At 43.2% G+C, this 24,030-nt stretch overlaps 1 protein-coding gene across 1 annotated transcript in view; it reads right to left on the bottom strand.

The window, feature by feature from the left end:
• Positions 1-24,030, bottom strand: part of SPPL2B (signal peptide peptidase like 2B) — an 859,053-nt gene that overhangs the window by 237,882 nt on the left and 597,141 nt on the right. Inside the window, exons 8-10 of the mRNA XM_044054743.1 lie at positions 21,063-21,159; positions 10,001-10,117; positions 4,487-4,571 (exon numbers count right to left, since the gene is read on the bottom strand). Coding sequence (XP_043910678.1) covers positions 4,487-4,571; positions 10,001-10,117; positions 21,063-21,159 — 299 coding nt within the window. The remainder of the gene's footprint in view (positions 1-4,486; positions 4,572-10,000; positions 10,118-21,062; positions 21,160-24,030) is intronic.

Below are 24,030 nucleotides of genomic sequence, written 5' to 3'. Positions count from 1 at the left end.
GGTCAGCATTATGGCTTTTGAAAAGAAATTGGTGAGAGTTAGGAACTCTGTAGTACCTATCAGGTTTGACTGGAGCAGGAGGCAGGGAATCCGGACTAAGACAAGCCTCCGAGTAAACATCATCAAGTATGTCCAAGACAGGAGGTATAGCCAGCGGTCTGTGTTGAGGTAACAAAAGAAATTCCCTAAGCCTTTTCTTGGAATCAGAAAAGTCTTGGCCTTCCCAATGGAAGTGCTCCCTCAAGGTGTGCAAGGTTTCCCCAAAAGAGAAATCCTCTGGGGGAGATACAGAAGGAATGGACTGTTCTGCATCTGAATCTTCATAAGGGGAGTACGAGTGTTCCTCTACATCAGAATGTTCTGAAAAAAAGGAGCCCTGTTCAGAAGAGGGAGAATCTTCCTCCACTCTGGGTCTCTTGTCTGGAGGGGGTTGGGAACCCCTGATAAGGGTAATCAAATCCTCAGCCATTTTATGCATCTGCTTTTTAGGCATGGGGCCTGGGGATGGGCCCTGAGCAACAGGCCTCCTGGGATGCATGGCTGATTTGGACTTAGTAAAGGCCTTAATGGAAAAGGAAGATGAGGGCCTAAAGACACCCTGGGTGGAAGTGGACCTGTCCACATTAGGAGACTCAACACTCACAGTGGCTTCGGTGGTTGTAGTCTGAGTAAGGGCCGAAGCACCTGCGGTCTCGGGTACAGAAGACACCGCCAAAGAAGTGTCGTCAGTAGTCAGGGACTGCAAAGGCGTCTCGCTGAGTACCGGACCACATGCAGTCAGTTTTGGCGTGGTGTTGGTGGAGACAGCGGACCTCGCGTGTCGGTCCTTGTCCTTGCGTTTTTTGGACAAAACGGTAGTCTGAGTCTCCGACATTTTATAATCAAAGGCTTTACCAAAATAATGTTGGGCGAACTCCGCCCGACGCTTAATAGTGCGTTTATTGAAAGTAGCACAAAAGCGACAGCCCGAGACATCGTGGTCTGGACCTAAACAAGGTATGCAGAAGGAATGGAAATCCTTATGCAGTATTTACTTCCCACAAGAAATACAATTGTTAACTTTGTCTGACATCGGTCTGAGGCAAGAAAAGTTTCCCCAACGGGGTACTTAGCTTTAAAGAAGACTTCGGTTTCCAATTTTTCGTAAATTCAGGAGCTGGCTGACCGGCACTTGCGAACTGCTTCTGCTTCGGGCACCGCGCGGCAAAAAAGACTGAAGAATATGGCGTCGGCTGTGTCTTATATACCCCTGTCGCACTGAAGTCAGGAAAGAAAGCAACAACAACTGACGCCGGACCAAAACTTTGGAATTCGGCCGACCGAGAGACCGCCTGACGGCAGAGAACCCATATGTGATTACTGCAGCTGTATGCACGATGAACATTTGGTAATGCAAAAAACTTGACGATGCGGAGATATCTTCTGCTCGATTCCCTGATTGGGATATGCAGGTATGCCTCAAGTCTAGAGTCACTAACCAAGCGCTCCTGCCCAGCATGGGCAGTAGCTGTTGTAAAGTCAGCATTTTGAATTCTGGAATGTCCAGGAATGTGTTCAAAATTGATAAGTCCAGTGTTGGACGCCAGGCATTGTCTTTTATGGGTACCAGGAAAAGTCTTGAATAAAACCCTTGTCCTTTTTCCTGTTCTGGTAGTGGTTGAATAGCCCCCATATCCATGAGGGACGTAACTTGTTTCTGAGCCTCTGCCCATTGATTTTGTGGCAGATCTGGCCAACCGTTTGGAATTGGCAAAGTATGGAAATGAAATCTGTACCCCTGGGATACTATGTTTAATACCCACAAGTCCTGGGTAATTAACTGCCAATTTTGAGCATGAAGTGCTAATTTCCCCCCCAAGGGGGCTGCCAAAAGATAAGTGCTTGGAGAAGGTAGAGGGAAGTCACTGAGACTGCTTACAGTAGGGTTGTGCTTTGTTTCCTCCAGATATGGAGGTGGAGGCACCTCATTGCTTTGACCTGTAAGAACTCTGTGAATGGTATCTTGAGCCCTTTGAGCGCCTGGATTTGCCTTGAGAGGCTCTGTTGGGCACAGGAAAGGACCAATTTTTAGTAGGCCAGTGCCTACTGAACCTGGGTGGCTGCACTTGTAAGAAATCTTTCACAGTTTGCATAGATTTAGCTTTGTCTTCCATTTTCTTTAAAACCTCTTCTGCCGTATTACCAAACAGAGTATCATGCTGTAAAGGGCCATCCAACAATTTGGCTTTAACATGATCAGGCAGATTTTGATCCTTGAGCCAGGCATGCCTCCTAATCACAGATCCAGTAACTGCGGTCCTGCAAGAGGCCTCCAAGGAATCAAAACCACATTGTAAATTATGCCTTCCAACCTGTTCTGCTGCATAGCATAATTGTAAATGATGCTTTCCAACCTGTTCTGCTGCATGCAATAATGCCTGGAATTCTTTATTTTCCACACAATCAGAAATCAACATAATTTTCTGTTTCAATAAGCCCATAACATGCTGTTGATATTTAAGCATATAAAACTGGCAGTTTAAGGCATTGACTGCCAAGGTTGCAGACGTATAAACCTTCTTTCCCCATTTAATCAGCGCACTGGAATCTCTATCAGAGGGGGTAGGATTTTTGGCTGTAGAGGCCTTTACACCTTTGGGACCCTGAGAGAGAGTCTCTGGATCAGCAGCAGGATTTTTGAATAGAAATTTGTGGGAGTCAGGAACCCTGTAATATCTGTCAGGCTTACTAGGAGCCGGAGGTAGGGAGTCAGGAGCCATGCTTGATTCCGAAAACACAACAACAATGTCTAATACAGCAGGTATTGCCAAAGGCCTATGCTGAGGAAGAAGGAAATCCCCAAGCCTCTTTTTTGATTCAGAGAAATCCTGACTTTCCCAATGAAAATGTTCCCTTAAAGTATGCAAGGTTTCTCCAAAAGAATAATCCTCAGGAGGAGATGCAGATGGGATGGATTCTTCTGCATCTGAATCCTCATAGGGTGGAATAGAAAATTCCTGATCAGAAGAGGAATCAGAAGAAATGGAAACCTGATCTGAAGATTCATAACTCGTACCTTGCCTAGGCCTCTTAACAGGGGGTTGGGAACCCTGATCAAGGTAATTAAGTCCTCAGCCATTTTGATCATCTGTTTTTTAGGCATAGGGGCCTGAGCATGTGGCTCATGCGTCGCTTTTTAGACTTGGATGTTTTCAATCTTGTTTTTGAATTTGGCGTCGGTTTTATATAAAAATGTTGAGGCCTGAAAACACCCTCAGAAGCCAGTGCCTGCTCAGTGGCTCCGGACCCATCCAAGGGAGAGACATCCGTGGGTTCAACACTCTGAGAACCTCGCGGCATACTGGACTCCGCATGGGTCGTGGTAGAGGCAAGCGACTCAAAAGTAGTGGGTATCAGGGGCTGCGAAAGCGCCCGAGTACCGACGACTGGCTTAGGAGAAGCTTAGTCGTCGGTTTTGGACCTAGACTGTCGGTCTCTGTCTAGTTGCGTTTTTTGTGAACTCCAGTAGTCGGATTGCTAACCGATGACATTTCAGGGTAATTAAATCTGGATCCAAAATATTTTGAAGCAAAAATATACAGATGCTTAACAGTGTGTTGGTTAAATCTAGCACAAAACCGACAGCAAGGCACGTTATGATCTGGGCCTAGGCAAGGAATACAGTACAAATGAAAATCCTTAGGAGGTATTTGCTTCCCACAAGTAATGCAATTATTAACTTTTACTGAAATCGGTAAGGAGCAAGAAAAAGTTTCCCCAACAGGGTACTTAGCTTTAGTTAAAGACTTTGATTTTGAAACTAGAATGCGAAAATTTCAGGAGTCTGCCAACCGGCATTTGCGAACTGCTTCTGCTTCGGGCACCGCGTGGCAAGAAAGACTGAAGAAAATGGCGTCGGCTGTATGTTTTATACCCTTGACGTCATGGAAGAGGAGACAGCAACTGACGCAGGACCCAAAACTTTGTTATTCAGGCCGACTGAGGGCAACCTGCCAGCAGATTACCCAAATGTAATGACTGCAACAGTGAAACACGGAGAACATCTAGTCTATTGCTTTGTTTCACCTCAGCACAAGTAGCTTTACAAAGTAAGCTGCGGTGGTGCAGCAGAAGCATTGTTGCCTCACAGCAAGAGGTTCTCCTGTTCGATTCTCGACTGGAGCGATTTCTGTGTGGAGTCTACATGTCCTCCCCACGGTCGAGTGGCACTCGAAAGACATGCTTGAATGGGCGTGCCTTCGTTGAAGGTTGGGCATCGAGCTGGCATCATAAAAATCTACTGCCACTCATTAGCGGACCGGAGTTCCTATGTGGCAACCCCTAACCGGGAAAAGCCGAAAGAAGAAGAACAACATCTACAAACATGTAACAAATACACAAGAGGTTGCCAGGCATCAGTCTTCAGTGGGAAGGCATTCACTGACAGTGCTGCATTACAGAAACCACAGATTTACCACAGCAGAGTACTCTAGCAAACTTAAGTTCTTACCTTAAATGTAGGCAACCGGATTGTCTTTAGCATATAAAGGCAGAAGGCAATTCCTAAAGTATCCTGCAGGACCCAAGCCCACCTAGAAAGAGAAACAAGAAACCCATTTCATCCTTTCAATAGTCTGAGCAAAACAAAACACACTAGAAGATGCACTGGTGTAAATGGTTGAAATATATTTTAACAAGGTCCCACACTCTTCAAGTACAACATTCTTTCCAAATGGAACTAGAAACGTTTTCTGGTATTTTGAGTTCTGCTAAATAAAGAATTACACAATGTCAGGAGAATGGAAAGTGCTAGACTTATGTAAAGTATGACATCAGAGATGTTCTGTACCGCATTACGGCTTTAATGCCGTCTCTCGCCCTCTCTCAGTTTCCAAATCCCCAGATGTCTCTGGTTGACTCCTCTCTTCCTTAGAAAGATGAAAAAACTAGCTCTCAACCTCTTAATGCAAGAAATGGGGACAAAGCCTAAAATAATGTGATGGGACAAATACCCAAATAAGGCTCAGGTTTTAAATATTGCCCTTTTAAACTTACAAAGTTGCTAGAATAAAAGGAATTGTGTTAGCATGCATTTTCTGAAGGATGTGAGGTCTGAAATTCAAATGTAAATAATTACTTTTACTAATGTAGTTCATCACTAGTATGAAAAGCAGTGGGATCACACCTCAAACCTGGTGCACACCCTCTACCACTGGGAACCCCTCTTCGAGACCTGAGACCGAACACTGTTTATACTCGAGTCATTGGGTCCTTGCGTTTTTGCTGCATCCTGATCTGAATCCAAACTGCTCATCCCCCATCTTTCATTCTACTACTCTGCGTATCCATTTATCAATCACTCTCTCCAGAACGTTCAAGCAATGTGACAGGAGTTTAATGTCTGCACTGCCCACAGTTGTGGATGTCCCCTTTATTCTTGTACACTGGCATGAGTATGCTTATTCCCCAGTCATCTGGGTTATGCCTTTCTCTCCACACTACTACTAGTACCCTCATAAGCCATTTCTCCCCATCTCACCAGGAATCTTCATCATATCCGCTGTGACCTCATCTGAGCCTGCTGCTTTCCCTGACTTCGTTTTCCTTAGTGCTATTCTTACTTTTCTATGGTGGTCTTCTCTTCTTCCTTCATCATAGGCTGTGTCTGGGGCAGTACAGCTTCTCTGGGGTTTTCTTCATTTAGAAACTGCTGGAAGTACTTCTTCCATCTGCCTTTGATGTCCTGTGGACTGGTGAGCAGGTTATTGCTGGCATCTCAGGACGTCTGACTGTCGTCTTTACCGTTCTGTCTTTGACTTGCAACCTGATATAGATTTTGTACCACCTACGGAGTCACCTTCCAGAAGCTGGTGGAGTGCCTCTGATGCCTTGCTCTTTTCTACTGCTGCTTTCTTCTTTGTTAGCCAAACAACATTCTTTCCTAGCCTGGTCAGTCTTTTAAATCTCCCCTTTTTCCTGCACTCCTCCTTTCTTTTGATGACTTCTGCATTCCGGCATCAGCTTTCCTTATGTACCTTATTTCCATAGCTGGCTTGGCCACATATCAGTTGTATACTCCTCACACATGCTGTTTTGAGGAGCTACCATTCTTTTCCAACTCCACCCATCTCCTCATCTTCTTAGGGTGCTAGAGCCCTGAGTAATTCCTTGAAGTGTTGTACTTTCTCTCCAATCAACTTCCAGGTCTTCAGTCTGGTCTCTGTTGAGCTGAGAGCATTCTCTGACCATTGCTTGGAGCTGATTGGGGCAACCAGTGATTTAAGTTGTGTGCCAACTCTTTCCCTGGGGATGGCTTTGCAATCCTTGACTCTAGCCCAGTGCCCTTTCCTTACTAGAAGGAAGTCTAACTGAGCTGCATGTTGACCACTCTTACATGTGAACCATTTGCTGGCTAACATCAAGCCATTTCCCAGACAGAGTCTAGAATGGCCTCTCCTTTATTCCTGTTGCCCCCACCCATGTGGGCACAGGCAATCCTTGTAACCTGTCCTGTCTGTCCCGATATGTGCATTCAGGTCACCCATTATCAACACCAATTAATGTCCTGCTTTATCTAGTAGGTCTTGCAACTGGTGCCTGAATGCACTCTTTTACTCATTATCAAAACCCTGCTGATGGGCATGGGCTGAGATTATGAATAATGCCCTATTATACTGAAGTCTGACTGCCACGAGTCTGTCACTAAATCTGATGATATCCCTCACTGCCTTCTGAAGCCTCTTTCTCACCACAATTCCCACACCATTTCTAGCCTGTCCCTCTCCTGAGTAGTAGACTCTGGATCCCAAGCCAAGTGGCTTCACTGCACTGCCCTTCCATTTTGTCTCTTGGAAACACAGGATGGCCAGCCTCCTCCGTATCATCATGTCATCCACTTCCAAGCTGCATCCTGTCAGTGAACCTAAATTAAGTGTAGCAATTCTCAGTTCACGTTTGGCAGATTGGTTTTACATCCAGCTTTCGCTCAACTGAGCTATCCCAGGTAATCCAGACTGAGCAAATAGACACCAGCTGGTCAGTAGCTTACAGACCCAGGGCTGCTGACCTTTATATGGCAGACACACATTGGCAAATAGGGCACATACATCCCCCCACCCACAGTTAGCATGGATCCCTGCCACAGGTAGGAGTAGGCTGGGTCCTCAACCCACTTATCACCAGTAACTACCCATGCCTATTCTGGCAATATTAGTCAACATGACTGAATCACCTAGAACCATATTTTACACTGAGTGGCTAGCCCTACCACTGCATGCAGTCTATGATCTGTGTTCTATCTTCAGGATACTGCACACCACAGTAGATACCAAAAGTGGTTGGTCTGTACAACTCTTCCCCCTACTGGGCACCAAGTAGAGTCTGTGCTGCTGCCCACATCTCCATTCATTGGGGAGTTTGAGATGGAAACACTCTGCATGCTTTTTGGAGGTGGGAGGAACCCCAGAGAGAGAGAGATAGGGAAAACATGCAAACTCCAAACAGGCACTGGCTGGAGGTCAGGATCAAACTTTGCACCTTGTGCATGGGACAGCGAAGACCTTAGCCATTATGCCAACTGGTTGGCAAGGCCCCAACTACATGTTAATTGCAATTTTGCACCTACTGTCTTAATATGTACTTGTGTGAAAAGAAAGGTTAGGATAGACCCAATTAAGGCCAATGAAGTGAATCTTATTTCAAAGCACCTTCTACATACCACCACAGCCATCATCTACTTTGCACACTGAACACATCATTCCAATGAAAATTTATCACTGCCACATCAGCTTACCGTTCTTCTGTAAGGTTCCCTAGTCTAAAACCTTTAGCATATGAAGCTTTTCATATAGTTTTTAAAATGGACATTTCTGTGGCCAAAGCTAGAGGCTGTGTAAAAGTACTGTAACCACAAGTTATACCAGGAAATAGAACTGTGTGCCATTCTGGATGTAAACTGGGAGGGTACAAGCATTTTAGGTAGACAATTCTTTTTACTGTATTTTGATGCAAGTTTTTTTGGGTTCCACTGTTAGTATTAAGGTTAGGGATAGAATTTTAAGATTAGGGTTAGGTTTTGGTACAGGGTTTTAGGGCTGGGTTAGGGGACAGAGGTTTGGAATTAGGGCTGAAGAGGAAGTGTTCACACAGTACATTGAAAAGGCATCAGTTATTAACAGTAAATGGGCATCACTAGCGTTCGCATTCTAGGAAGTAAACAAGGAAAGGAGTTATACCTGAATGTAACCACTGCCCATTTATGTTTTGCTAGCAGCCTGTTATTTTTGCCAGATACTGTTTTCTGATATTTGGGACTTCCTGGAGCCTACCAAGACCACATGAATTAGCTTTGGGAAGCAAGTCACTAAGTCATGCCAACCATCTGTTGAATGATGTCTGCCATCTGCCCTCATATGGATGCAACAGCCAAATGTGGGTGCCATACTTTCAAGACAACATCCAAAATTCGGCTAAAAACAGGCATGACCAGGTGTTCGATGCTTCCAGGTAGAGCTGGAGACAAACGAGACCTCTTAAGCTGTAGGAACTCTCAAAGGAAAGCCTCTCCAAAGATAAACTAGAGGCTCAAAGAACTCACCAGTCTCATTAACAAGGATCACATCAACAAGAGAATCCACAAGGTAGCCTAAAAGAAAGGAAGCCCAGTGACCCTTAACGACTCTAAGAAGCTGGTGTTAAAATTTACATTAGTGCAAGCTCCATTTATATATCATACTACACAGAAAGGCCCACGTGTGAACTTCTGCATCTCACAGACAGACAGCAAGATAGGCAAAGCATGGCACCAAACCAAGGTCCTGAAGGTTGAAATCTTACACCTAGAACTCAGTCTCCCAACAAGAGTCATACAAATGCTTACACCTAGAACTCAGTCTCCCAACAAGAGTCATACAAATGCTGATCGCTTTTGGTAGGACTCCAGTACTGATGCGGGCTCACTGAATCGTCTTCCCTCAAGGATCAACCAGCTGTACTGACCCTTAGCATAAATCCTTGGAGACAAAGTAGAGGCCCCAAATATTGCTGATTTACAAACTGGTCACTTGAAGGGATACTCACCAACTGCAGGCAGGACAATACAAAGGCTGATGTGATCGACTGAAAGATAAGCAACAAAGACAATTGGGTTCACCCTGACCAGTATGGCAGCCAGAACAAATGTATCTTCTAGATTTATTGTCTACTGTTAAAAAGGCTAAAATGGAAGAGAAATGATAAGAGGGGCACCCCCAAGAGTGGAACCCCCAAACCCTAATAAATGGAAGACAAATAAGAGTGGCACCCCCAAACCCTAATAAATGGAAGACAAATAAGAGTGGCACCCCCAAACCCTAATGGCTATATAAAACAAGAGACTTGCTGCTGGGATAGCAAGGCCCCAAACTAATCCTCTGAACTAGATCCTAGGTGAAAAAAGACATACTTCAGCATAGAGACTCCCTTATCAGACATGGGAGTATCTATCTTCTGCAACCTGAAACAGGAATCGGACAAGTTTCAGTAACAGACAAACTCTTAAAATGGCAAGCAAATGCAAGAAATTCTTGCAAACAAAACCAGACTGAGATTAAAAAAAAAATCTAAGCAGCAAAAAAAGAACTGGGAGGAATGGAAGAATCAGTGTGGTTATGTAATTATCACATGGCATGACAACATGTATGGGAATACGTATATACCAATCCCAACTTTCAGAGAAAAAAGAAAAGATGCCAAAAGCTGACTGGTTTAGAGAATGAGTAGCACATGATCCATGAAGTAGCATTTTTCATTTCAACTTTTGTCATTAAAAATGAAATTGTGTGTCATGTGGATACCAAATCAGTTAAATAGCACAATCTATTCATCTACAATCAGTGCCAATATTTACTGGTTTAGTTATCTATATTACCCCACATCTACACTTATCAGCATCCTCTACTCTTTTACACTCTCATAGCACTAAATACCTGACAACATTGAACATCAAAACAAAACACTCAGGAAAACTTTTCTGTTAACTTACTGGTCTTCATTCCGAAAGACTCCCCAGATCACACTGACAGAGATGCAAAAAGCAGCCAAGACCAACATCCGAACTTGCGGACGCTTATGAAAGTAGGGCAGGTTATTGTCTGGTATTCTGAAAAAAAATAATACAGTTCATCCAACTGCTCATGTAAAAATCATTTGTAAAGTACACTGATAATTCTATCAAAACTTACATGAAAATTTTTGCTACCCACAACATGCAGTAAATAAAATGGTCAGTTACAAGATCAAAATATAAACTACAAGTGTCACTGCAAAAACAAATGCATAGAATGTTTTAATAATTTAATAATCTGCCAAAGACTTGTTATAGCCAGTGATAAACATACACATATACATACATTTGTCTCCACATTCAAATGGGTAAGTACACAAACACACAGGCTCAACGCTTGACTATAACCTATAGAAAATACTGCAGTAACTATTAAAAATGAACTCCAGTTTCATAGGTAGCTACTAAGCTCGTCATCCATAGGACCAGTAAGGAGCCTAACCCAAACCCCCAAGCACTGTCTGGTTAAGTGACTTGCTCAAGGTCACTAAGTAGGCAAATGTAGGCATCAAACCGTGCACCACAGGAACTACAGCTTATGGCTTTAACTGCTGTGCTAAATGGCAGACAGCATGTGTACTAAGGCTAAAAAGAGAATCCACGGAATTCAAAAACGTGCCCAGTACAATCGTTGTGAGGCTCTTGCTGGTATGCTTTGCTGATCAATGCAGTCCTAACCCAATTATTAAATAACTAACTGGGTTTTTGCAGCCCAATTACCCAAGGAAATGGCATGCCCAGTGAAGAGAGAACTTCTACAAATGATGTTAGGACAGACGCAAAGAAAACCAAGCAAGTACAACATACCTGCCTATGCACATGCACAAGCACCACATGATGCTACGAGAAAGCATGCAAAAGCCATATCAAAGGGCCTACAGCAATGCTTATCTCTCTCTTTACACAGTGAAGTGTGGGTGTAAAGTAGGAAAATGGGTATACAGCAAGCAGAGGAAGATGCACAAGGAAACCGGCAGTAAGAATAAGAGTGAGGAAGGAGAGGAAAATGGGAATACAGCAAGCAGAGGAAGATGCACAAGCAAACCGGCAGTAAGAATAAGAGTGAGGAAGAATAGGAAAATGGGAATACAGCAAGCAGAGGAACATGCACAAGGAAACCGGCAGTAAGAATAAGAGTGAGGAAGGAGAGGAAATGGGAATACAGCAAGCAGAGGAACATGCACAAGGAAACCGGCAGTAAGAATAAGAGTGAGGAAGGAGAGGAAAATGGGAATACAGCAAGCAGAGGAACATGCACAAGGAAACCGGCAGTAAGAATAAGAGTGAGGAAGGATAGGAAAATGGGAATACAGCAAGCAGAGGAACATGCACAAGGAAACCGGCAGTAAGAATAAGAGTGAGGAAGGATAGGAAAATGGGAATACAGCAAGCAGAGGAAAGTACAGTTTTGTACCTACCATAAATGTAGATGTCCGATAGATATGCAACTGCAGTCCTTACATATGGGTTGTCCTGCCTCAGGCAGCCCTTCGGTCAGCCGGATTCCAAAGTCTGGGTCTGGCGTCGGCTGATGTCGCCTCTTCCCCGACGTCAGAGCGACTGGGGTATAAAAGCATCAGTCGACGCCATCTTCTTCAGTGTTTCTTGCCCCAGATGCCAGGTGCCCTCCAAAGAAGGCTAAAATTAGAGACTGGATAAAAAATTCCAGACATGCACAACAGTAATAAACAGATACACCATAACAGGTTTCCCCAGCTAATTTGGAAAAGGGGAGTGGACCCAAAAAGGATAATTTAAAGAGGGGTAGGAGGGAGGGAAAACCTGACTGCAGTTGCATATCTATCGGACATCTACATTTATGGTAGGTACAAAACTGTACTATGTCCTTCAAGAATGCAACTGCAGTCCTTACATATGGGTTGAATACCATAGCCAAGCTGGGGGTGGTAGGATGTTAGATAAAGATGGTGTAGCTAAAATGCCCTGCAGGACTGCCGAAGCAAAGCCTGCTCGGGATCTGGAACATAAAGGCAGGTTGTAGTGTTTGGAAAATGTATGCACGGAGCTCCATGTAGCAGCTTCTAGAATGTCCTTTGTAGCCACCCCTCTTAAAAAAGGCTGTAGAGGTGGCTATAGCTCTGGTGGAGTGTGGCCTGATATTGGCTGGCACACCTTTTCCATGGAAAGAGTAACAGAATCTGATGCAGTGTCCAATCCATTTTGAAACTGTTTGTTTGGAAATTGCCTTTCCTTGTACTCCAGCAGCGTAAGCTACAAATAGTTGGTCAGACTTTCTGTTGGCTTTTGTTCTGTCCAAGTAGTAGCGCAATTGTCTGTGTATGTCCAAAGTGTGCAGCAGCTTTTCTCCTTTATTTTGAGTATTGGGAAAGAAGGTAGGCAAGTGAATTGCTTGATTTAGAGACACCCTGGATATCACTTTTGGCATGAATGAAGGATTGGTTCTTAAAGAAACTCTGTCCTGATGAAAAATGAGAAATGGAGGTACTGCCATGAGGGCCTGTATCTCCGAGACTCTTCTTGCTGAGGTAATTGCCAACAGGAAAACTGTTTTCCAGAAGAGAAATTGCAATTCTGAAGATGCTGCTGGCTCAAAAGGAGGGAGAGTTAATTTTTCCAACACGGTTGAGGTCCCATGCAGGCACTGGTGGTTTTCTGGGAGGTTTGATATTCTTAATCCCTCTTAGAAACTGTCTTAGCAAAGGATGTGAAAACACAGGTGGATCACGGTTGTATTTTGCTGAAATTGCTGAAGCGTGTATTTTTATGGAAGAATATGAAAGGCCATTATGTAGCATTTCTGCCAAGTATTCTAGTATCTGTGGGATGCTCATTACTGATGCATCCTGACCCTTGCTGGCATTCCAGATGCTGAATCTCTTCCATTTGGCTGAGTAAGTTTTTCTGGTGGAAGGTCTGCGTGCTTCCAGTAAGATCTCTTGAACTTTCTTGGAGAGAGAGATATGGGGAGAAGTCATGTAACCCTCCAAGCTGTCAGCTGTAATGTTTGCAGGTTGGGATGAGACGTTCTGTAACTGTGCTGAGTCAGAAGCAGAGGTCATTGAGGCAGGGGCCACGGCTTGGTGCGAGTTATGCTCCTTAGTAATGGATACTAGTGCTGTCTTGGCCAGTCTGGAGCTATCAAAATGCCTTTCAGTTGTTCTGCTTTGATCTTCAGTAACACCTTGGTCATTAATGGTAGAGGTGGGAATGCATAGATTGTTAGAGAGTTCCATCTGAAGGAGAGAGCATCCATTCTTTAGGTTTGAGGATGGTGTGTCCTCAAGCAGAACTTCTTCAGATGATGATTGAGGTGTGAGGCAAAGAGGTCTATGTCCGGCCTCCCCCATGCAGGAGTTATTTGTGAAAAAATGTCTGGATGCAACATCCATTCGTGCGGATCCAAGATGTTTCTGCTTAGACTGTCCACCAGAACATTGTCTTTGCCTGGAACAAACTGGGATTGCAACTGTATGTTCAGTTTCAGGGCCTTTTCCCAAAGAGTCATTGTTAGCCTGCAGAGGGGGTAAGAATGAGTGCCTCCCTGTTTGTTTATGTACCACATAACAGTGGTGTTGTCTGTCTTTATTAGCAGTTGACCTTGCTGAAGAAATTTTCCGAAGGCCTCGATTGCATGAATCCCAGCCAACATCTCTTTTTGATTGCTGTGTAGATGCACTTCCCGGGGTGCCCATTGCCTTTAAATGCATCTGCCCTCCATGTGCGCCTCCCATCCATGATCTGAGGCGTCTGTTGTAATGGTTTGGCTTGTTTGAGGTTTGTTGAAAGACATGCCTTTGTTTAGCTGGCTTGCTTGTGCCCACCACAAAAATTCCTTTTGTAGACATGGAATGAGTGGAATAATTGCTTCTAAGTTGTGGCTGTGTTGAGACCATAAACTTTTTAGGTACCATTGTATTTTTCTCATGTGTAGTCTTGCCAGTGGAATCAGAAGAATGCAAGATGCCATGAAACCCAGAGCCTGCAGGATTTTCCTTGCAGTCATCTGGGTGAGCTTTGCTAGGCTTTTGAAGTAATCTGTTAATTGTTCTTGTTTTTCTTCTGTGAGAAAAGCCATTTGTGAGTTTGTGTCCAGTTTGGCTCCTAGAAAAATTATTTGTTGGGATGGCAGTAGTCTTGATTTTTGAATGTTGACCGTGTATCCCAAAGCCTGTAGTAAGTGAATGACATAGTTCAAGTTTCTTATCAAGGCTTGCTTGCTGTCCGCTTGTATAAGGCAGTCATCCAGGTAAGGGTATATTTGTATCCCCTGGAGTCTGCAGTGTGCAATTACTGAGGCCAGGCCTTTCGTGAATACTCTGGGCGCAGTAGATAAACCAAAAGGCAATGCTGAGAATTGATAATGCTCTGACCCTGCAAGAAATCTGAGATATCTTCTGCAACTGTGTCTGATTGGGACATGCAGGTATGCCTCCTTGAGGTCCAGAGTAACCAGCCAAGACCCCTTGCCCAGCATGGGAAGAAGTTGCTGTAACGTCAGCATTTTGAATTTTGGCACAATGAGAAAAGTGTTTAGAGCGGACAAGTCCAGTATAGGTCTCCATTGCTTTTCTTTTCTTGGAACAAGGAACAGTCTTGAGTAGAATCCCTGGCCTTGTTCCTGAGGTGGAACCTTTTCTATTGCTTTGATTTGTAGCAGCTTTGAAACCTGTATGAGTGCCTCTGCCCTTTGATTTTGTGGCAGGTTTGGCATGCCTTGTCTTGTTGGTAAGGTATGGAAGTGGAACCTGTAACCTCTGTCTATTATGTCCAAAATCCATTTGTCCTTTGTTAAAACGTGCCAATTTCTTGAAAATAAGGATAATTTTCCACCTAAAGGTGCTTCTCTTTGAGCCTTGGTTGGCGGTGTCAAAGTCAAGTCATTGTGATTGTCCCTGTGGTGCAGGTGAACTCCCTGCGCCACTTCTCTGATTAGTCGGTTGCCATTGGCGGCCCCTGTAGGACCCTCGGTATTGCCCTCTACCTCGAGCACGCCTGTTTTTTCCCCTTTGGAACTTGTCAGTGTCTGGAAAGGACCAATTCTTCAAAGGCCAATTCCTGCTGAACCTTGGTGGCTGAACCTGGAGGAAATCTTTGACTGTTTGCACTGAGTTAGCCTTTTCCTCAATTGATTTCAACACATCCTGAGCATTAGCACCAAATAGCTTGTGTTTTTCCAGAGGTGCATTTGGAAGCTTTACTTTAACAGGATCTGGCAATGCCTGTTCTTTCAACCAAGCATGTCTACGAATGATAGCCCCTGTCATAGCTGCCCTACATGAAGCTTCCAATGCATCATAACCACACTGCAGAAAATGATTGCTAACCTGCTGAGTATTATGAACCAAATCCTGCAAGGACTTTCTATCTAAAGGCTCAGGAGAGGCTAACTTTTTCTGCAAATCATCCATCAAGAAATCCTGATACTGAAACATATGAAAAAGACAGTTAAGTGCCCTCATGGCAAGGGTGGTTGAGGTATAAACTTTTTTGCCCCACCTCTCCAGGGACCTAGATTCCCTGTCAGCGGGCAAAGGATTTTTGGCAGTGGAAGTGGCCACTCCCTTGGGCCCCTGGGAAATAGTTTCTAGGTCAACAGAGTGGGCCTTAAAGATATGTTTATGAGATTCAGGAACCCTGTAATATCTGTCTGGCTTGACAGGATCAGGAGGGAGAGAATCAGGAGAAGTACTCGAGTCTGAGTACACATCACCCAATACATCTAACACTGGGGGTATAGCTAAAGGCCTGTGCTGGGGTAACTTAAGGAAAGTACGAAGCCTTTTCCTGGAGTCAGAGAAATCCTGGCCCTGCCACTGAAAATGCTCTCTCATGGAGTGGAGAATTTCCCCGAAAGAAATATCCTCAGGAGGAGAGGCAGAGGGAATAGATTCATCAGCATCAGAATCTTCGTAGGCCTGGAAGGATTCTTCCTGGGAATCTGAATGACCCGAGTCGCCAGAGGCTTCATCTGAGGAAAAGGTATCTGTCTGCTCAACCCTAGGCCTTTTGTCTGCAGGCGGCTGAGAACCCCTGTCTGGATGAGCCTGAGAGCCTCTGAGTAATTAAATAAGATCTGCAGCTAAAGTCATGATGTGTTTATCAGAAGTGGGACCCTGAGAAAAAGATTTAGGAGGGAGAGACTTAGCCTGGTTGGCAGCCTTAGCACGTGTGTAGGCCTTGATGGACATAAACACCGGAGGCCTAGCTGCCCCACGTGCAGGAGTAACTTTGTCCACCGGTATGGTGTCAGGCAAAACTTGGGTTTCGGTTTCAGGAGGAAAATCAACAACCGGCACCGGGGAAGCCTCCGGGACCGAAGTGTGTGGTAAAGCGGTGTCGTTGGTGTGGAGCGGTTGAATTACCGCCTCAGAGAAGACCGATGCACTCGCGGTAGGTTTTGGCGTGGTGTCGGTGGAAGTCGCGGGCCAAGAATGTCGGTTCCGGTCCTTCCGTTTTTTGGAAATAAGTGATGTCGGTTGTTCCGACGGCATGATATAGGAGTAATTTTCCCCAAAAAAGTCTGCAGCAAATTCTGCCCGGCGCCTGAGAGTGCGCTTATTGAAGCAAGCACAGGCCGCACAGGCCGAGACGTTGTGGTCTGGGCCAAGGCAGGGAAGGCAGTAAGAATGGAAGTCCTTATGAGGTATTTGTTTACCACAAGACAAACCGTTATTAACTTTTGCAGTTTTATCTGACATCGGCTGAGGCAAGAAAAAGGTTCCCCAACAGGGTACTTAGCTTTTTGATGACTTCGGTAACTGAAAACACAGGAGCTGACCGACCGGCACTTGCAAACTGCTTCTGCTTCGGGCACCGCGCGGCAAGAAAGACTGAAGAAGATGGCGTCGACTAATGCTTTTATACCCCAGTCGCTCTGACATCGGGGAAGAGGCGACATCAGCCGACGCCGGACCCAGACTTTGGAATCCGGCCGACCGAAGGGCTGCCTGAGGCAGGACAACCCATATGTAAGGACTGCAGTTGCATTCTTGAAGGACATCATGCACAAGCAAACCGGCAGTAAGAATAAGAGTGAGGAAGGATAGGAAAATGGGAATACAGCAAGCAGAGGAACATGCACAAGGAAACCGGCAGAAAGAATAAGAGTGAGGAAGGATAGGAAAATGGGAATACAGCAAGCAGAGGAACATGCACAAGGAAACCGGCAGTAAGAATAAGAGTGAGGAAGGATAGGAAAATGGGAATACAGCAAGCAGAGGAACATGCACAAGGAAACCGGCAGTAAGAATAAGAGTGAGGAAGGATAGGAAAATGGGAATACAGCAAGCAGAGGAACATGCACAAGGAAACCGGCAGTAAGAATAAGAGTGAGGAAGGATAGGAAAATGGGAATACAGCAAGCAGAGGAACATGCACAAGGAAACCGGCAGTAAGAATAAGAGTGAGGAAGGAGAGGAAAAGTATATTTATTCCAAGGAGAGGCACCTATTTTTTTCTTTTGAGAAAGAAAGATGAAAGGATAAAAATAGCTAAGAATTAGAAGTAGGTGCACTCAAACATAAAAGAGAGAGAAACACAGACAGTGGAGATGCTGACAGACTTGTGAAGGTGCCAGTGAATTCTAAATGCACAAAGGGAGAATAGTGGTGATGGAGAGGATTGGACAAGGACAGAAAGATGAGATTCTCAATGAAGGGGAGCACCTCTCCTTGAAAACTGATGCAAAAATTATAGAACACCCCCCAATCTCACTCGTATTAATTAATTAATTAATTAATTAATTAATGTATTTATTAACATTTGATATTCACAGATTCCTGTCCCAGAGACTTCCCACACTCTGGAATAAACTACCTATCTATATCAAACAAAGCTCCTCATTACTACTCTTCAAGAAAAATCTTGATGATTGGATCAGAAACAGGAAATTCACCTCGGGGATCACCTCTGTGGCTCTGCTCGACAGTGGCACAGGAAAATAATTTTCTTGGGTGGCAAAAGCCAGGGTACCTTTTTGGCTGGGCTTGTATAGGCCCCTACAGCCAATAGCCTAGTACCTACCTATGAACCTATGATTACCAGGAAAGTCCAATTAGGCAGAAGCCCATTTCAGCAGAGGCCCAGGGAGAAAAGCTCTAAATCCTCCAAAATAAAACAAAAACATCTACTGTTCAAATAATTGTAACAAATTAGACACAATATAAAAACATTGGTACACATCAATACATGTTATATGACAACCATTTAATATTTACAGACATTTTTGACAGTTTGCAGAGAAATTAAACATAAGTTAGACTAACACAAACAGGAACTGCAATATGAAGCAAAGGAAAAACAGGGTTATGGAACATAGAGAGGAAGTCGGGGAAGAGAATTTGATATAAAAGTAAAATGGATTTTTACTGTCTCAAGTGTTATGTTCTTCTTCTAGTGCCACAGCTAAAGGATTTTTTTTTTGTCCTCAGTGCTGCAGACATGTCTTTTTTCTAGTGCTATGCTGACTATCCTTACTTCTCTGGTTGTCAACTAGTTTTATCACACTTCCCTTGGAAGTCACCTTGCCTGTTTGATTTCCATTTCCGGTTTAATTTCTCCAAGTCTTTTGGGCTTCTAATACCATGATGGGAATGGACCCCATTCCAAAATCATATTATAAAGTTCATGAAATTAGTATTGTTTTACTCTTTGATGTTAGCCAAAAGTGCTCTTCATAGCATGTGCCAAGAACCGACTCCTCCAGCAATTCACATAGAGTTGCACATACTGGTAAGCATATTTAAGCATGGTTCTTGCTCTTACTACTATTGGAACGGTCTGGGTAATTTACATATATCCCATGTCACCTCTAATACAAGAGGTCTAAAGAATCACACAGTGGAAAGTCTAGCCTTGCTAGATTTTTTTGGTTTTTTAACAATTTTGTTTGTGTGACCTTTTTACTCATTGTTTTAGTTTGCTAGTTGGGATATTTTGCAGACACCCTAATGTTTATGGTTATCAGCTTGGTAAGACAACCCTGTGTTTCCAAATGTTAGTCAAAAATTCCACTTATGCTCAGCTGATAATGCCATAACAACGCAGAAATATGCATGCCCACAGCTAGAGGGGTTTGGGCTTTATTCGCCTGAAATTGTCCATAAGTAGACTTAGAAAAAAGTCATGGACATTCAAAATTGCCATTTAGCTGAAAACACCTAATGTCTTTAAAGGGTAATTTGCATATACCCCGTGTCACCTCTAATACAAGAGGTTTAAGGAATCACACAGTGGAAAGTCTAGCCTTGCTAGATTTTTCTTTTTGTTTTTTAAATAACTGTTTTTTTCTGTTACCTTTTTACTCATTGTTTTTGACTTGTATAACACAGAAACAACTTCACAGACAACCGCATTTCACCAGCCTCTTGGAACACAGACTAGAAACTCCAGGTAAGTAACCGCTTGGCCACACTACAAAATAAATTACAACCAAAGCAAATTAAACCCATCCATGTGGGGGGCTTCACTCCCACACACCCCTCCCTAACTAAATATATCAACTCCGAGATCTTACTACAGCAGGGGTAATGGCAAAGTTCAATATGGTGGCCAAGTGGTTACTTACTGGAGTTTCCAGTCGGTGTTCCGAGAGGTCAGTGAAATGCAGCTGTCGGTGAAGTCGTCTCAGCATTATGAAAGTCGGATAAGTGGTTTTTCGATTATCTAAAGCAGACACAGCACAACACATATGTGGGAGCGGCTGGTGTGGTTTCTAATAAAATCATATCTATACATGGAAATATGTTTTGTTCCAAAACAAAGTCTTCTTTTTACATTTTTCAAAGCCAGCAACAGTCTTTGTAGGCAAAACAATCTGTAGTTGTAAGTATCCATTGTGTTAATCACAAATTATGCTGAGACTTCCACACTGAATGTACATGTAAACAATGCATTAACAGCACTTCAAATGCAATGCAAACAAGTGCTGAAAGACTCAGACCAGAAGTCTATACTGCACTGGTGTACTGCCACATTCACAGCTGTCGCAATACATTCTCCTGCAGCTCACCTCAAACATCAAATGATTCTACAATCCTGCTGTACACCAACACCTTCTGTAAATAATACCGCTTGTAATATAATGTACCCTGAAATCCCTTCTTCTCTCACAACCCACAGTGTACTTCAAGCCAAACAACTACACTTCCTCATGTCTCTGTCAAGCTAAATTTAGAAAAGGATTTCGGTACATAGATGGACAACTGCTAGTGCTGTCACAGCCCCAAATTTCCATACCGCACAACTGAAATTGAAAAAAACCCACAAAAAATACAATAAAGCAGCAACCTCTCAGTATGATGAGATTCTGAAGTTTCTTAACCCCCCAAAAAACTTCCCAGTAGTCCATAAATTTCTAGTATCCCTAGTTTGTTTCAGCATCTAGCCACTGACCCTACTAAGCTGGGTTAAGATAAATACATGAAATGTAGAAAATTCAAAGAGAAGTACCTCAAAAAGTAGTAGTAAATCTTAGGAAGCACCACAGGGAAAAGAGTTTTATATATATTTGTAATTTTCAGCACTGATCATCATTTTTCATCTAACATAGTACAACCTATTGTCTAATTTCACTATGTTCTACCTGTGACATCAACATCTAAGGCACTCAGTCAGCATCAGTGTCTACATTACTCACTTCTATAAACATTTACACAAAATAAGTGACATTTCTAACTGCAAGATCCATATGCATGCAAGTATGACATACAAATGTGTGCCATACATACAACATACAAAATGAGCCTTACCGCACAGTCCAAGACTTTGGTATATCAGAGAATTCCTCTCATACTGAAACACTTTAGTTTCAAAGTTAGTACACATAATCAGCAAGGGTATAGGGTGCAGGGGACAAAGCCCCCTGCATAAAAACACTAACTAGTATTACAGTAATTCGAACTACTGTGTATCAATGATCTGCCATTTAGCCCTTATTACAAGTCTTGTTATTTACAAATAAACATCTTTTTTTAAAAGTAGACTGAATTAAAGTAAATACCTGCAACTACCAAACGGTAGTCTTCTTACAAAAGGGTAAAGACAGCTGTACAAGCCGATGGATGCGGCTAAACAGAAGATTGCTATTATAACATACACTAGGAAAAAAAGAGAAGAAAAAGGGTTACCACAACCAAAACATGTTTCACTCAACTCTATTACAAGTAAATTTCAGGCAAACAAAAGTATGTACAAGCTCAGAGTCTTAGGAAATGGACTCTGCACTCAGATTCCAACCTGAATTACCTGAAGCAGTGTATGTACCAATGTGTGTAGCCTTAGCAAACTCGTCGGTCTTTAGTAGACTATGCTTACATAGAGATTAAGGCAACACAAACACATGTAAACCTTTATTGATGAAATTAGTACCTGATTAGTGCACATTAATAACATACACACATAGGTTATATAAAAGACTTACTGAAAACTGGTAAAGCACAAAGACAAATGTGGATATGGGGTACAGTGCCTATAGACATGAGATTTTAAGCAGCAGTAAAATCATACAAACCAGCTTTTAGAAATTCCGTGAAAAAGCATTAAAATGTAGACTAGATCAGTTCCTTCTTGCTGCAAAGAAAGTGTGCATGAAAGATGCATCATCGGTGGGTACTAGGCTATTGGCCCTAGGGCGTAATTAAGCCTAGTCAAAATGTTTCGGCTTGCTCCTCCCATGTGATTTAGTTACCTGCTCCTCTGTCGAGCAAGGCCACAGAAGTGATTCCCTGGGTGAATTTCCTGTTCCCCAGCCACTCGAGATTCTTCTTGAAGACCGCCAATGAGGAGCTCTGCCTCATATAAATGGGGACCATATTCCAGAGCAGGGGGGAGTCTCTGGGACACAAATCTGTCCCTCCAACAAGTCCCATTTATTGTAGAGGTCAGGTTAAGGTCCCTAGAGCGTGTAGCTCGGGTAAGACTGAGTTTTCCTTAGGTGAAGCATTTCCAACAATTTGGGGTTTGACATAGCCTTTGATGTCAGGCAGAGATTACCTCTGAGTAGCCGGTATGCAACAGAGTACAGTTGCAGTTTTTTTTAGCCTGGTGGCATACGGCATCTGTTTTAGGCCAGTTATCCTCTTGGTGAGGTATTTTTGAGGCCTCTCCAGTTGTTGCAGGTGTCTAGTAAGGTACATCCCAAATGGGGCATTTTACTCAAAAAATGGGTCTAATGAGTGATGAGTAGAGGGGGACAATAACTTCCTTTTTGGTGCAACATTACACAGCAGGAAATACCTGCCACCCCTTTTAATCCCATGCTCTCAAAAGATATGTAATCGTGCATTGTGAACACACATGCCACCCACAAAGTCGAGTGGAACTGTTTGTCGCATCTCTACAATTCCTCTAACTTCGTAAGTTTAGGTCTGGACTCCCTCTATAGACTCATCTCTTTCTCACCAGCTCTGCAAGGCCCAGGACTCATTCTTCTACAACTACAGCAGCATATGGACAATCATCATTTCAACCAAAACCATCCCATGCAAGGCAAACTTTCAATGCTGTATCTCCTTAAGAAAAAAGGGATTAAGTAATGCCCTTTTTCTCTGACCATCACAGAAAAGCCCAAGCCATGTCCAGGCCAAGCACTACTGTGGCTCACCGTAGGTTCAAGACTGTTAAAAATCCCTCACAAGGAGGGCAGAGTACGGACAAAGAAAAAGGTATACAGGAGTCCTCAGTGAAAAACCTACTCTGGTAGAGTCTTGAGTATAGAACAGAAAATATTGTAAAAAAGGGATAATTAGTATAATATACAAAATATTGTACAATAACTAAGAATAGGTTCATAGGTTGGTACTGGGCTATCTGCCCGAAGGCATACATTAGCCCAGCCACATTGTGTGGTATTCACCACCCCTTTAGTAGTTCCCTAGACCCTTGTACTAGCAGCTAGTACCCTTGGCCCCTATCTAGTAGTGCTGTTGGTGTTATCCCTGGTGTGAACTTTCTGTTACCCATCCATTCATCAAGGTTACTCCTGAAGAGTGATAGTGAGGGGCTCTGTCTTATGTAGATCGGGACCCTGTTCCATAGTAAGGGAAGTCTCTGCGAGGGGAATCTATCCCTCCAGCATGTTCTATTCATTGTTGTGTTGAGGTTTATATCCCTAGAGCATGTAGCTCGAGTAGATTTGGTTTTGCTAAGATGGAGCATGTTCAAAAATTCTGGGTTGGACATGGCTCTGTACGTTAGACAGAGATCGCCTCTGAGAAAGCGGTATGCAACAGAGAACAGTCTTAGCTTTGAATCACTCAAAGGAAATTAGAAAGGACTATGAAAAGAGAATGGAAAGGCAATCTACAAAGAAACAATAGAAAAAAATTGCAAGGCCCCCAAACATGGAAGAAAATCCAAAGGTTTGGGATTTTTGCACTGAAGTGTTTTTGCACAGCTATTTACAGACCCCTTGTACATTTCAAAGGATTTTTCCTTAGACAGATAGCAAATGCTGGAGATGTGACGGGGAAAGATGTTAACTGGGAATGTCATGAGTTGGAAGATTTTTAAAATTCCCTATGGAGTACGTTGACAGAAATGTTGAGGAAACAATTAGTTGTAACCAAGGCAAAGACTCTTGAGCAGGGATATAGGATCGGACTGCCTACACATAAGTAAAGCCTTACTAAGTTTACTGTCGTTTGGCACCAAAAAAAAAAAAATATTAGAAAATGGAAATGGAGCTTATTGTGTATTATAGACCCAGGTTGTTATTATTTTGAAAATGATTTAATAAAGATGTGGTGGGGAAAGAAAAGTTGACCAAATGAAACTGTAGGGGTCTATATTAGAACATCGAAGTTTCAAAACTTTGAATGTTCTAATATCGAACCCTATTCAGCAAAAGCTGAAAACATCGAACATACAGAACAGACAATTTTTTCCCCAGGGAAAAATTTGCTGTTCCAAAACACATACACACAACACAATCACACCAAACAAACAGCAATCCACACACATACACCTAA

The sequence above is a fragment of the Protopterus annectens genome, chromosome 13.part0 (assembly GCF_019279795.1).
Source record: "Protopterus annectens isolate FY-2018-M chromosome 13.part0, PAN1.0, whole genome shotgun sequence".
Classification (NCBI taxonomy): domain Eukaryota; kingdom Metazoa; phylum Chordata; order Ceratodontiformes; family Protopteridae; genus Protopterus; species Protopterus annectens.
Note: the sequence above shows the minus strand (reverse complement) of the source record. Positions and strands in the feature narration are given on the sequence as shown.